This window comes from Pinus tabuliformis, chromosome 5_2 (assembly GCF_031772625.1).
Source record: "Pinus tabuliformis cultivar Carrire ecotype Pingquan chromosome 5_2, CPIR1, whole genome shotgun sequence".
Classification (NCBI taxonomy): Eukaryota; Viridiplantae; Streptophyta; class Pinopsida; order Pinales; family Pinaceae; genus Pinus; species Pinus tabuliformis.
In genome coordinates this window covers 216,134,872-216,146,875 of record NC_142306.1, presented here as the reverse complement: position 1 = coordinate 216,146,875, position 12,004 = coordinate 216,134,872, and the positions used below count along the sequence as shown (strand labels likewise).

The following is a 12,004-nucleotide window of genomic DNA, read 5'->3' as shown; positions in this document are numbered from 1 at the left end:
ACTAGGTCTAGGGTTTGCCATCATGGTCATCCAAAACTCAATAAAAGGTCAGCAGGCACATGAGGAGGTTTTATAAGTTCATAGAATCATAAATTTACTGATAATATGCTCAATAAATATTTTTTACCTCAAAACTCTGTTTTGAGGTAAAAACAGTGTTTTTTTCATTATATGTACAAATTTTATGTAATTTAAAGTGTTTCTATATGTAATAAGTTTAGCAGTTGCCCTTGGTCACCTTGCCAACTCCAGCCACTGCAAAAAACAAAAGCATCAATGCATTAGTCCATCAATTTATCAAGAAAAGTTAAACTTCAAAAGAAAAAACAAAGTTTTTAAGAAAAATTGACTAAGACTTTATGAAAGTGGGTTTGAAATAAGGAAAAATTAAAAGGCATCCATATATAAAGTGAAATTATGCTACTCATATTTTTCATTGTGCAAAACACCCGTGAAGAGCTAAAATCTCGATTTGGAGGCAAATTGGGCAAAAGAAGGTGAAAACCCTGTTTTTGTTGCAAATCTACCTGGCGCTGCGCATTAGCGGGTTTTAGCCAGTGTTAAATTACAACGGTGTTGCGCATTGGGCCCAGTGCGCTGCGCATTGGCCAAGAAGGTGCCAAAACCATTCCAAATCACCCAAAACTCCCAAAAACGCGACATTTCTCTCCTACAAGTAAGTTCTCATTGATCTTGAGCTGAATTTGATCTTCTACATGTTTTCTTCATGAGTTTTGCATCTTGAAAATCAAACCCTAGCTTGTCTTCATAAATTTCCATTTCATTGTAAAAATTTCACTCCATAACCAAACCCAACATCTTTTTCCCCTTTTCTATACTTCATTGCCCTAAATCAATCCATTAATTCCATTTTCCCTATCCCACTCCCCTAAGAAAACTCATTCCCTTCATCAAACCCTAAATCCCTCTCAAAACCCTAATTTCCCAAAACCTCTCCCTTCATTCCCCAACTCCATTCCACATTTGTAAAATCTCTTCATACTCATCTTCCTTGTCCTCACCCATTATCATTTTCCACCATATCATCATCACATCACTTCCCTAAGACAAGCACCATGACAAGAAGCAGTGAATCAAGTTATGAAGAAGAAACACTTAGTGACAGCTCAAGGGAAAGAAATGTACAACCTAGGAGACCTCACAAGGGTGGAAAAATTATTAGAGAGGAACCTATTATCATGTCTGAACTCCTTTATTGCCCCCTTGCTACCACATGTTTCAGATATCAGTTTTGCTTTGAATTTTGTGAGATGGTTGAGAGGGTTAGATACCATCATGAGTTAGCAAGGTAGTTTTTCATAAACATGGAGAATAATGTGGTGCACCTTGCTGGGATCAATTTCACTCTTTCACAAACTATTATTGCAGAAGCTACTAGAATGCCAGATGTAGGGGAAAAGTGGAACAAAAGGCAGAATATTAGCAAGCAGCATTATGAACCATATATCAAGGCCAAATATCATGGTAAAATTAGAACGGTGTTTCCTTTCAAGTTCTTGGAGGATCGGTATGTTCCACTCATGAAACTTATCATCAAATACTTCACATGTGAGGGTAGGTTCTCCAGACTTTATGCCTACCATATCAGATTGCTTATGCACTTCACCAGGGTCAGAATGATTAGTATTTCATATTTCATATGTAAAAACATAGAGAGGATGATTGTGATTACAAAAAGAAAACCACACCCACAGCAGCTCAATAGTATTTATCACTTTTCTGTTATCAAAATTGTTGTTTTGCATCAGCTCACTCAGTTGGGAGTGCCATGGGAAACTTTCATTGCCCATGAAAGCTTCAAGGGGCCTCAAATATTTGCAGATCCTCAAGAGGAAGGTGAACCTTCCAGGCAACAAAAAGAGCCTAAAAGAAAAACTGAAGAGGCTCATATTCCTATGTTTGTAACTTATGAAAGAGGCACTAGGGTACTTTTTGCAGCTGCCAAACGAGTACTATCTCCACCATAGGTGGAAGGGGTCTCATTTTCTTCACCGGACCATAGGAAAATGCTATCTTCACCAGGGGTGAAAGGGGCTTTGCCTTCTTATTCAGCTGAACAGGTATAGGACAAAGACAAAGGAAAGCAACATGTGCATGATGAAGGCCCTATTGAAGGGCAAGACAAGGATTTTGTTTTGGTTGAGGAAGATGACTCTGATTTGGGCTCTCAAAGCTCAAGACTCAAGGATATGATCATCAAAGAGAAGGAGGCTGAAATCCAAGCCTTATCACTTGACCTTGAGAGGGCCAAATGGATCATTAACTTTCTTGAGCAAGAGAACAAGCAACTGGAGGACAAACAAGCTATTATGGAGCTGCAAACAATTAGAGAAAACAAGCAGGTGGAAAAAAGAAGAAAAATCAAGATGACATCTCTTGAGCAAGAAATTGAGGCTGACCGAGAATCATGGTTGGAAAGAGTGAATATCCACCTTAAGAAGCTACTTGATAAAGCTAACAAAGAGAAGAAATCACTACACCACATGGCTTATCATTACTTAGCTCGGAATAAAATTTGCAAGACAAGGATAAATAGCCTAAAAGCTAAGTTAAAGAGAGCCTTAAAAGCCAAAAAGGAACAAGATAAACTTAAAATTTTGGCTGAAGCTTCATTGGCTCAGCAAAGCAATTAATAAGCTTGCCTCTTGCCAAATTTTAAGAAGTTTTGGGTAAATTTTATCATTTCTCAATTTTTTTTTTCCCCTGGGAAAAAGTCGTAATTTTCATTAAGATAGGAAAATTACATTCTGCAGATGCCTTAGCATATTCGAAATCAGGCTTAAGCCTGTCAAGTTTGTTTTGTGACTGCTATATACAAAAAGTCTCCTCGCAGGGAGCAATCAAAAATTAGTCAGAAATTATGTTCAAAGTTTTTTACTGGCTCTTCGCAGAGAGCAATATATACTGCTGTAATAAACAAAAAGAGAGCGGTACTGCATACTGTAATGAGAAAAAAACTGCATGTGAAAACAGGCTTATAGCCCATCATTCCAGTTGATCATCAAAGGGACGGTGATAATACTGATAATATGTGCCGTCGACTTCCTCTTGTATCCACCATTCCTCCCCTATTCTGTGCGCTGCCTCTTTTGAGAGCTGGTCTGCAATGGTGTTCTGTTCCCTGTAAATATGATGACAGACAAATGATTCGAAAGTAGTTATCAATCTCTTTGCTTCGTCAAGAATGTGTCTCAAAGCAAATGCATGACAATGTGAAACATTATTGAGCCAATTGCAAACAACTTTGGAATCACCAAAAATCTGTAAATGTCTGCATCGTTTAAGGATAGCAAAATGTATGATGTGCTTTGCTGAGCTGAGTTCTGCTAAGTTGTTAGTTCCTCTGCCAAAATTAATTTGAATCTTTTAACAGTGACTGTCATTAATGTGAAGTATAGCACCTCCTCCGCACCCATCATCTTGGGCGGAGCCATCAAAATAAGCCCAAGGCTTTGATTTATCGATGGGGATGGGACAGAGTGTTCTCGGTGGGGTGGAGAGGTCCTCATCAGGTAATAGATTATAATCAGCAATGGTATGAAGAATGATCGATGGCCAGTGAGGCATTTTAAGTTGGAAGATCGATTGATTGCGGGCAATCCATATGGCCCAACAAATCAGCAGAGGTAGGTTCTTGGCTTTGCCCGAATGTTCTGTGCACCAGTTAGTCCAAGCCTCCTGTAAGGTACTACCATGCCAGTCCTTCAAATTCGGAATATGTGTTGAAATGGATTGCCAGAAGGTAATGGTTGAGCTACAGGATAAGAAAAAATGCTCAGTGCTTTCATCAGCATTAAGGCATAGATGACAGCGGAAGGGTCTGTAGAATGATCGTTTCATAAGATTAGAACCAGTGGGAATTTTATCAAAGATAATGTTCCACATAAGAAGTCTCGTCCTGGGTGCAGCTTTGAATTTCCATATCGACTTCCAGGTGGGTTGAATGACAGGTGGTTTATGTGGATCCATAAGTCTGATATATCCCAGCTTCGGTGTGTATATACCGTGTTTTGCATATGCCCAGATAATCTCATCTGGTCCCTCCGTAAGTCTGATCTGTGCTTGAATGAGTGCAGAAGTATATTCCTTCCAAACATCTGTCCATAGGTTGGGCAGACCAAGGGCTCTGGCGGATAGCCAAGCCTGCTGAAGGAAAGAAGAATTTGTTTGGTCACCAATATGTTTGATATGCGTGATACCTCTGTTATGGAGATGTTGAATTAATTCAGCTGGTAGTCTGTGTGTGTTCCCACATCCAACCCAAGGGTCGACACCAATACGTACCGCATTACCTTCTTTTATCCTCCATGTGATGCCATCTCTAAGCAGGGGAATTGAGTCAATGACAGCTTTCCATATGTTGGAGATATGATGATTGTGACCATGTCTAGTACAAACCCAATCCAAAATGGATAGAGGCTTGATGTATTTGGAGTATGCCACCCGGGTCCAGAGACTGTCTGCAGTGAGTAGACTCCATCCAAGTTTTGCCGCCAATGCTTTGGAGAATATAGCCAACCTCTTTATGCCCCAACCTCCCCAACTTTTTGGCATGGTAATGGTTTCCCATTTGACCCATGCAAATAGCCGCCTTGGCTGGTGACCTTTCCAAAGGAATCTGCAGCATATGCTTTGCAGCCTATTCAGGATGCCCCTTGGAATCCAAGCAAGGGCCATCCAGTACACAGGTGTGGCCTCAATGACTGCTTTAATAAGAACAAGTCTGCCCGCTCTCGAGAGGTATTTGTGGTACCAGACTTGGAGTATTTTCTCGACTTTGGATATAAGCCATAACCAGTCTGCAATTTTGTAGCCAGATGGTTTCAAACGAAAACCAAGATACTTAATTCCATCTTTTAATTCCAAGGTGACAAAAGGGAACCTCTGAGAGGCGTAGGTAATCTCATGCACCGAGCAGCCAACCGATGTAATAGTGGATTTATTATCATTGATCTGCATCCCCGTGGCCTGTTGGAAAAGAGAGAAAGAGCTATGTAATGAGGAGGAGTCTCCGATACTGCCATTAAGGAAGATGAGAATATCGTCAACGAATAAAAGATGAGTAAGGAAGAAATTATCCACAATTTTGATGCCAGTGATTTGATGTCGATCCCTGGTGGATATGATTATCCTGCTCAGTCCTTCCATGATAAGGAGAAAGAGCAGAGGAGAGAGAGGGCAGCCCTGCCTGATCCCTCTCTCAGCAGTGAAAAAACTAGTAGCTTCTCCATTGAGTAGGACACTGTATGATACATCTGTAATGCAGCTCATCATCCATTTTATAAAGCCATATGGGAAACCTAAATGAGTAAGCAGCAGCCTAAGGTATAACCAGTTAGTTCTGTCAAAAGCCTTAGAGAGGTCCACCTTGAGAATCATACCTTTCTGCTTCTTGATCTGAAGAGTATGCATGGGTTCCTGAGCAGTAGCTATGGCTTCATGGATTTGTCTGTGATGTAAGAATGCAAATTGTTCAGAAGATATGTGCTGTGAGAGGATGGGCTTGAGGCGATTTGCAATGATCTTTGCAATGATCTTATACAGACAATTACAGAGAGATATAGGACGAAAATCATCAAATGTGATCGGATTATCAGTCTTCGGTATAAGGGCGATGAAAGTGGATTTGATGGCTGATGATATCCGGCCTCTTCTTCTGCTGTCCTCCACAATTCTCAATAGGTCATGACCCAGAATGTCAAAAAAAGAGATATAAAATTCAATGGTCCATCCATCAGGACCAGGGCTTTTATCTTTTTTGAACCATTTGAGGGTGGCTTCCAGTTCTTCCATTGTCACCTCCTTCTGAATATCTTCTGATGTATCCTGGTCCACATACCTGGGGAAGAGTTCAACCACTCTCATGATCTCCAGTATGTTTACGATCCCAGGTGCCTTGTAGATACCTCTGAAGTGCTTAGTGGCAAGCCTGGCCAAATTCTGCTGGTTAGAGATGGTGTGGCCCTGATGATCCTTTAGCTCCCATATAGTATTAATAGCTTTCCGTCCATTGGCAAATTTGTGATAGAATTTTGTGTTGTTGTCACCCTCAGTGAGCCAGATTGCCCTGCTCCTCAGTCGCATGCTTTCTTCTCTTTCCTTCAGTATTTGAGTGCGCTTGGCAAGCAGATGGTTATATTGATCCTTACTCTCCGGAGAGTCAAAAGCCCCAGTTGTAGAATTTTCATATTCGGTGATAATCCTTTCTGCCTCTGTGAGGGTGTGGTTATCCTGAATCCTCTTCTGATGAGCCCAATTTTTTGTAGTTTGCTTAAGTTCTGTTAGTTTCCTGACAAAACCAGCAGAGAGTTCCTCTTCTTCCCGGATGGGGTTATTCTACCAGAAATCATGGACCAGCTGAATGTATGATGGATCTTGTAGCCAGGAGGCGTTGAACTTGAAGGGGCTCTTAATTTTGTGAGTGAGGCCATCTACCTCCAAGAAAATTGGCCTGTGATCAGATAAGCCACCGGATCCTACCCATTGGCGGGTTCTGGGTAGATTATTGTATAGTTGTTCTTTAATGAGAAAGCGGTCAAGTCTCCTGGCTAAGCTCTGGTCTCCACTCCTATTATTAGTCCAGGTATACTGGAGTCTTGTAGATGGGATGTCCACCCAGTGATGGTCCTCCAATAGGGAGGAGATAGAGTCAGAGAGAGAATCCACTTGTGCCATATGCCCCCAAGATTCACAAAAGCCCAGGGAGAAATTTAAGTCCCCCCCCAATATAATGTTCTCTGCTTGAAAAAGCCCCCTTCCTAGTAGGGATCTCCAGAAAGAAACACGATCAGAACAGGGACCATAGACATTTATGATACGGAGATCCCGCTCAAGTGTATGATCATAAATGTCGAGGCCAATAAATCCTTTGCCACCCCATAAATTGCAGATATCCACAGATTTGTTACAGACCCCTATAGCCAGTCCTCCAGATCTCCCTGATGCATCAAGTGCATGGAATGTCCAGTTCGGAAGCCAGGAGGTAAGAGAGTGAGTGAGATGGTCCGCTTGGCATAGGGTTTCTTGGAGAAAGATAATGTCCAGATGATCCGAGGTAAGCAACCTCCTAAGCGCTAGTTTTTTGGCTGAACTAGCAAACCCTCTACAGTTGAATGAGAGGAGCTTCATGAGGGGGAAGGGTGAGGGCCATCCTTCGCTCTAAGGGCCCCAATAATGGTCTGTTGTCGCCCGAGGGCGACCTCCTCATCTGCAGATTGCCTAGCTTTGGAAAAACGCGATGGACGCCCTCGCGAGGTCCTGTGGGAGGTGGAGGGACTTTTAGGGTCAAGTCCTACCGCATCCGGGCCTCGGACTTTTACTCGAGGACGAAAGGAGTAACGGGGAGATGTTCTGGTTAGTGCCGAGGTCGATGAGATCAAAGTGGGGGGTGCCAATGGAGGAGGGGGTGGAATAGAGCAAGAGAGTGATGAAAGTGAGTGTGAGAGTGCCGGAAGTGTTACGGGGGGATGAGAGTAATATGAGACCAATGATGTGCAGGATGCAATTGATGACAAAGAAAAATGAGGAGAAGACATACCTGATACCGCTGAGTCTGCCGGAGGGGTCAGTGTATGCTCCTGAGCCTCTGAGGACGATGGCGGTGCCGGGATGGGAGCATCAGTCTCGATTATTGTAGGCTCTGGTCCCTCTGGTGGCTCTTCTCCTTGTGAGCGCGGCTGAGACCCAGATGGTTGTACCGGGTGTTGATCCAGTGGGGCTGATTGGGTGATAACAACGTCCTCTTCCGTCTCATTCCTGTGTGATTTCTGGAGCAGCGGACAATCCCTGTAGAGATGCCCAACTTTGTGACATCTGCGGCAGCGATATGGGATGCCCTCATAGTCGATAATCTGACACCGTGCCGTATCCTTCCACTGAATAGTGATGTACTCATATAATCCTCCCCTAGTATCCATGAAAATAAGGATCCTGGCATAAGACATCATGCCCGTCTGCAGGTAGGATTTGTCATAGCCCATGTAGGTTCCGAGCCCATTGCCAATGCGCTTGAAGATTTCTTCAGACCAGAATTGTAGAGGAAGTCCGGGCAATCGAATCCAAATAGGTCCGACCCTAATCTGTTCTGTCTCACGATCAAATAAGGGAGTCCATCTCTTAAGGAGTACAGGCGCTTGGTCAAAATGCCAATGTGAGGACAGAACCCAGTTTGTGTGATCAGCACGCGCGAACCTCAGTGCAAACCATCCCCTCACAAATGTCTGCACAAAAGGGATATCTGCCAAGTGATGCCCCCAAATCTCAGTAGCCCATGCCTTCAATCATGCCGCTGAATAATTGCGTCCCCTGATGCGTCCAACCAAGACCCGATCGGAAAAATCCATTGCCTCGCCCCACTGAATGTCCTCTTCCCATCATTTCTCAATTTTATAATGCAAAACACAGGAATTTTCAACTGATGCGCAGCACCACCGGTGCTGCGCATTGAGTTGGCTAGGAATTTTGCAAAATGGCTTACATTTTTGGATTCCACATGGAAAAATAATGAAACCTAGAAAGTTTCATAAGATTTGGAGGAGATCTGGGTCACCTAAAGGGAAAGAAACACTTAAAAAATGCCCTCTCTGCCACTTTTTGGACCCACAGGAACCAGTCTTGTGAGAAATGATTTTTGAAGGCGTAAATGGACTCTAAATCCAAAAATTCTAGTTGTCCTAGAAAGTATATAGGTAGAGCTTTCCAACAAGCTATCTTGGGCCTGATTTGGTGAAGTGGAAGGCCTCCAAATTCAGCCTTGAAGTGGCGCTACGCATCAGGCAATTTTTTTCCAATTTTCCCTAAAAACTCAGAATTTCACCTAGTTTGCTGTCAGTTTGACTTTTTCTTCTCTCTTTGGTAAATTGATGATGTAATATGATGTAACATGATGTAATATGATGTAAATATGATGAAAAATTACTTTAGCGGGTAGATACATCAGTTAGAGTTGGTTTGAGGATGGATGAATCAGATTCCATAGTTTTAGAGGCAAGCTGTTCCACTGCCTATTTTTCAATTCCTAGTTTAGATGTTGTTGAAACAGCTCCTTGGCTCATGGATTCGACCTGTGATGGCTAGCATAGGTGGTTTGATACCTATATCTTGTACTTTCTTAGTCATTTGTCAAGGTTGGACTCTTGTGGATGCATTGAGCACTATTGTAAATCACTTCTGCAGTTTGGCAAGGAAATGAACTAGGGTTTTGCTGCATTTTGTGGGATTCTTGTGGTAATGTGTATTGGAATTGTTTTCTCCTCTGTAATTTAGTTTTCTCTTATGTGTATATGTGTCATCATCTATCTTTTTCTGCATAACTAAATGAATCAAGATTAATAGGTGGAATCCATTGATGTTCAGTGCTCAGCCTTGAGGTTTCATTTAGTTTTAAATGTTTTCTGTTGTTTGAAGAGGACTCATGAACCTTGCATGCCCTCTCCAACTCCTCACCTGTCTTTAGACTTACCATCACATTCATTTATAAGTGCTAAAACACTTGCCTACCACGCTCCATAGAAACCTCTACAAATCTAAGTTGATTTCCCAGACCCAAAGTTGTGTTCCTCATCTGATCCAGCAACCAACCATTAAAATCAATCAAATTCTCTGAGCAAATATACCTAGCCTAAAATCAGTATTCATTTTAGTCATCTCAATCCTTATTTGCCATATTTTCTTTGAGATTGACAAGGAGAGAGCCCTCTCCCGACCTGGTAGGGTTAGCTACTAGGTTAAGCGTGGTTTGATGTTACCCTAAACTTGCCTTTCTTCAGCCTGAGGTAGTTTTAGGCACTAACATAGTGGCGACCATACTGGGGATGAACTGAAAACTATTATCCCAATACATTAAAGAATTCTAGACTTTTGGATGATAGGTTTAGAATTCAGTATGCTGAAAATATTGTAATGTCCATTTGAATTTTGGGAACAATTCAACACACTAGCTTCCAGACGATACACCAGGGCCAATCCTGATCCTGATCCTCCTCCCGTGTATGAAAACCCAAATCTCATTCCAAGAATTCTCAGGCAAGAAAGTTCTGTGAGTCCAGCACCGGTTTTCAGATCTCATTCATGCCCAGTCATTTTTCAATTCCTTGAAGATCTCTCGTTTGATGAACATTTTGATCTATCTTTATTTGAAACTAAATCTGAAAGTGCAATTGGTGATACTTGTTAGTGTCGGTATCTTCATCCCTCCATCAGCGATCAAAATTATCTTTTTGCATGCATTCTAGGTGTCTCATCCGATCAGCTGCATTCCATTAGGATCATGGATCATCTGATGGTAGTGGCATATTATCACATTTCCCTCATGATTTTTACCTGCTGGCCTATTTTCACAAGTTCAGGTCATTTACAGTCATCTTTTGTCTTCACATTTGCAAAAGCCATTTTTATGGTTTTAGGTCTCATTAGGTCTAGGGTTTGTCATCATAGTCTTGTAAAAGCTCAATAATGGTTAGCAGGCACATGAGGAGGTCTAATAAGGTCTCAGCATAAAAAAATTCAATAATGATATAGTCAATAATTGATTTTTCCTCAAAACCCTGTTTTGAGGAAAAACATAGTTTTATGTTCTATGTATAAAAATTTCATTTAATTTTAATTTTCCTATATGTAATAAGTTTGGAAAAGTAGCCCTAGGTCACCTTGCCAAACTCCTGCACTCTAGCTCTTGCAAAAAAGACAAGAAAATCCAAGCATTAGTCCATCAAATGTCAAAAAGAGAGCCAATGCAAAACAGAGTTTTTAACAAAGTGAAAAGCAAACTTTAGAAAGTGGGTTTTCTAAATGAAAAAATTAAAGTCAAAAGGTATATAAAGTGCTTCTTGTGTTAAAGACTCCATTTTTGCTCAAAGAGAGAGAGAACAAGACAAAATCACGTTTTTGAGGTGAAAGAAGGGAAATCACAGCAAAACTTAGAAGTTTCCCTAGGCATGGCGCACCTGCCCGGCAAAATGCATAGAGTGCAGGAAATACAAAGAAAGTTGAATAGACATGGCGCACCTACTAGGCGTGGCGCACCTAGTTGTTGGCACAACGCACTAGTCTGCCTAGCCAAAATTTCATCCGATCAACTTGCTTAAGCTCCAAAATCTTGCTAATATCATTCCTCCAAGTAAGTAAAGCCTCCTAATTGTCATTGCAAGAGATTTAGTCCTCCTTGATAGTGTTTTAATAGGTCAAAAATAAAACCCTAATTGCTTCACAGTTATATTGCAAAAACTATCTAGGGTTTTCTAATTTTGTCATTATTGTTGTTTTACTCCCCTGCATCATTTTCACATTCCTCTCCACTGAAATTTCCCTCATTTCATTGCCCTTTCCCTCTCTCATTTACACATCCTACACCCCTATCCCCAAAACCCTAAAACCCTAACACTTAATTCCCACTATTCCCCAAACCCTAAGTTGCATTCCCAAACCCTATCACTCCCTAGAAACCCTACAGCCAACATCAAATCCCACTCCCCTGTTCCACTCATCAAATCCCAAAGAAGAAAACAACAATCACCTATTCTTGAAATAAAATCTCTTCATACTTATCATTTTACACCATACAGTGGAAAATATGGAAATAGATTCAGCTTATGAAAGGGATGAGGAAACTGTGAGTGATTCCTCCCAAGAGATTCATGCACCAAGAAAACCACATAAGGGAGGAAAACACATCCGGGAGGAGCCCACTACACTCACAGAGCTATTGGCTTGTCCTCTTGCAGTAACATGTTTCAAACATCAGTCTTGCTACCAGTTTTGTGAGATGGTGGAAAGGGTGAAATATCACCATGAACTTGCTAGACTATTTGTTCTTCATCTTCACAATGGCCAGGTCAATTTAGCAGGTGTTACCTTCACTTTGACACCTGAAACTATAGCTGAAGCAACAAGTATTCCTAATGTGGGTGAATAGTGGAACAAAGGACAGCTTGTGGGCAAAGAGCATTATGAGCCTTATATCAAGGCTAGCTATCAAAAGCAAATC

The 12,004-nt window shown here is 41.6% G+C and overlaps 1 protein-coding gene across 1 annotated transcript; it reads right to left on the bottom strand.

Annotated features, from left to right (window-relative positions):
- Positions 1–3,387: 3,387 nt before the first annotated feature.
- On the bottom strand, positions 3,388–8,394 carry LOC149158321 (uncharacterized). The gene is made up of 5 exons (XM_089433945.1): positions 8,340–8,394; positions 7,559–8,257; positions 6,457–6,959; positions 5,861–6,357; positions 3,388–5,680 (listed from the first exon to the last, which is right to left on the bottom strand). The coding sequence occupies exons 1-5, from the start codon at positions 8,392–8,394 to the stop codon at positions 3,388–3,390; spliced, it is 4,047 nt and encodes a 1,348-aa protein (XP_089290071.1).
- Positions 8,395–12,004: the final 3,610 nt, after the last annotated feature.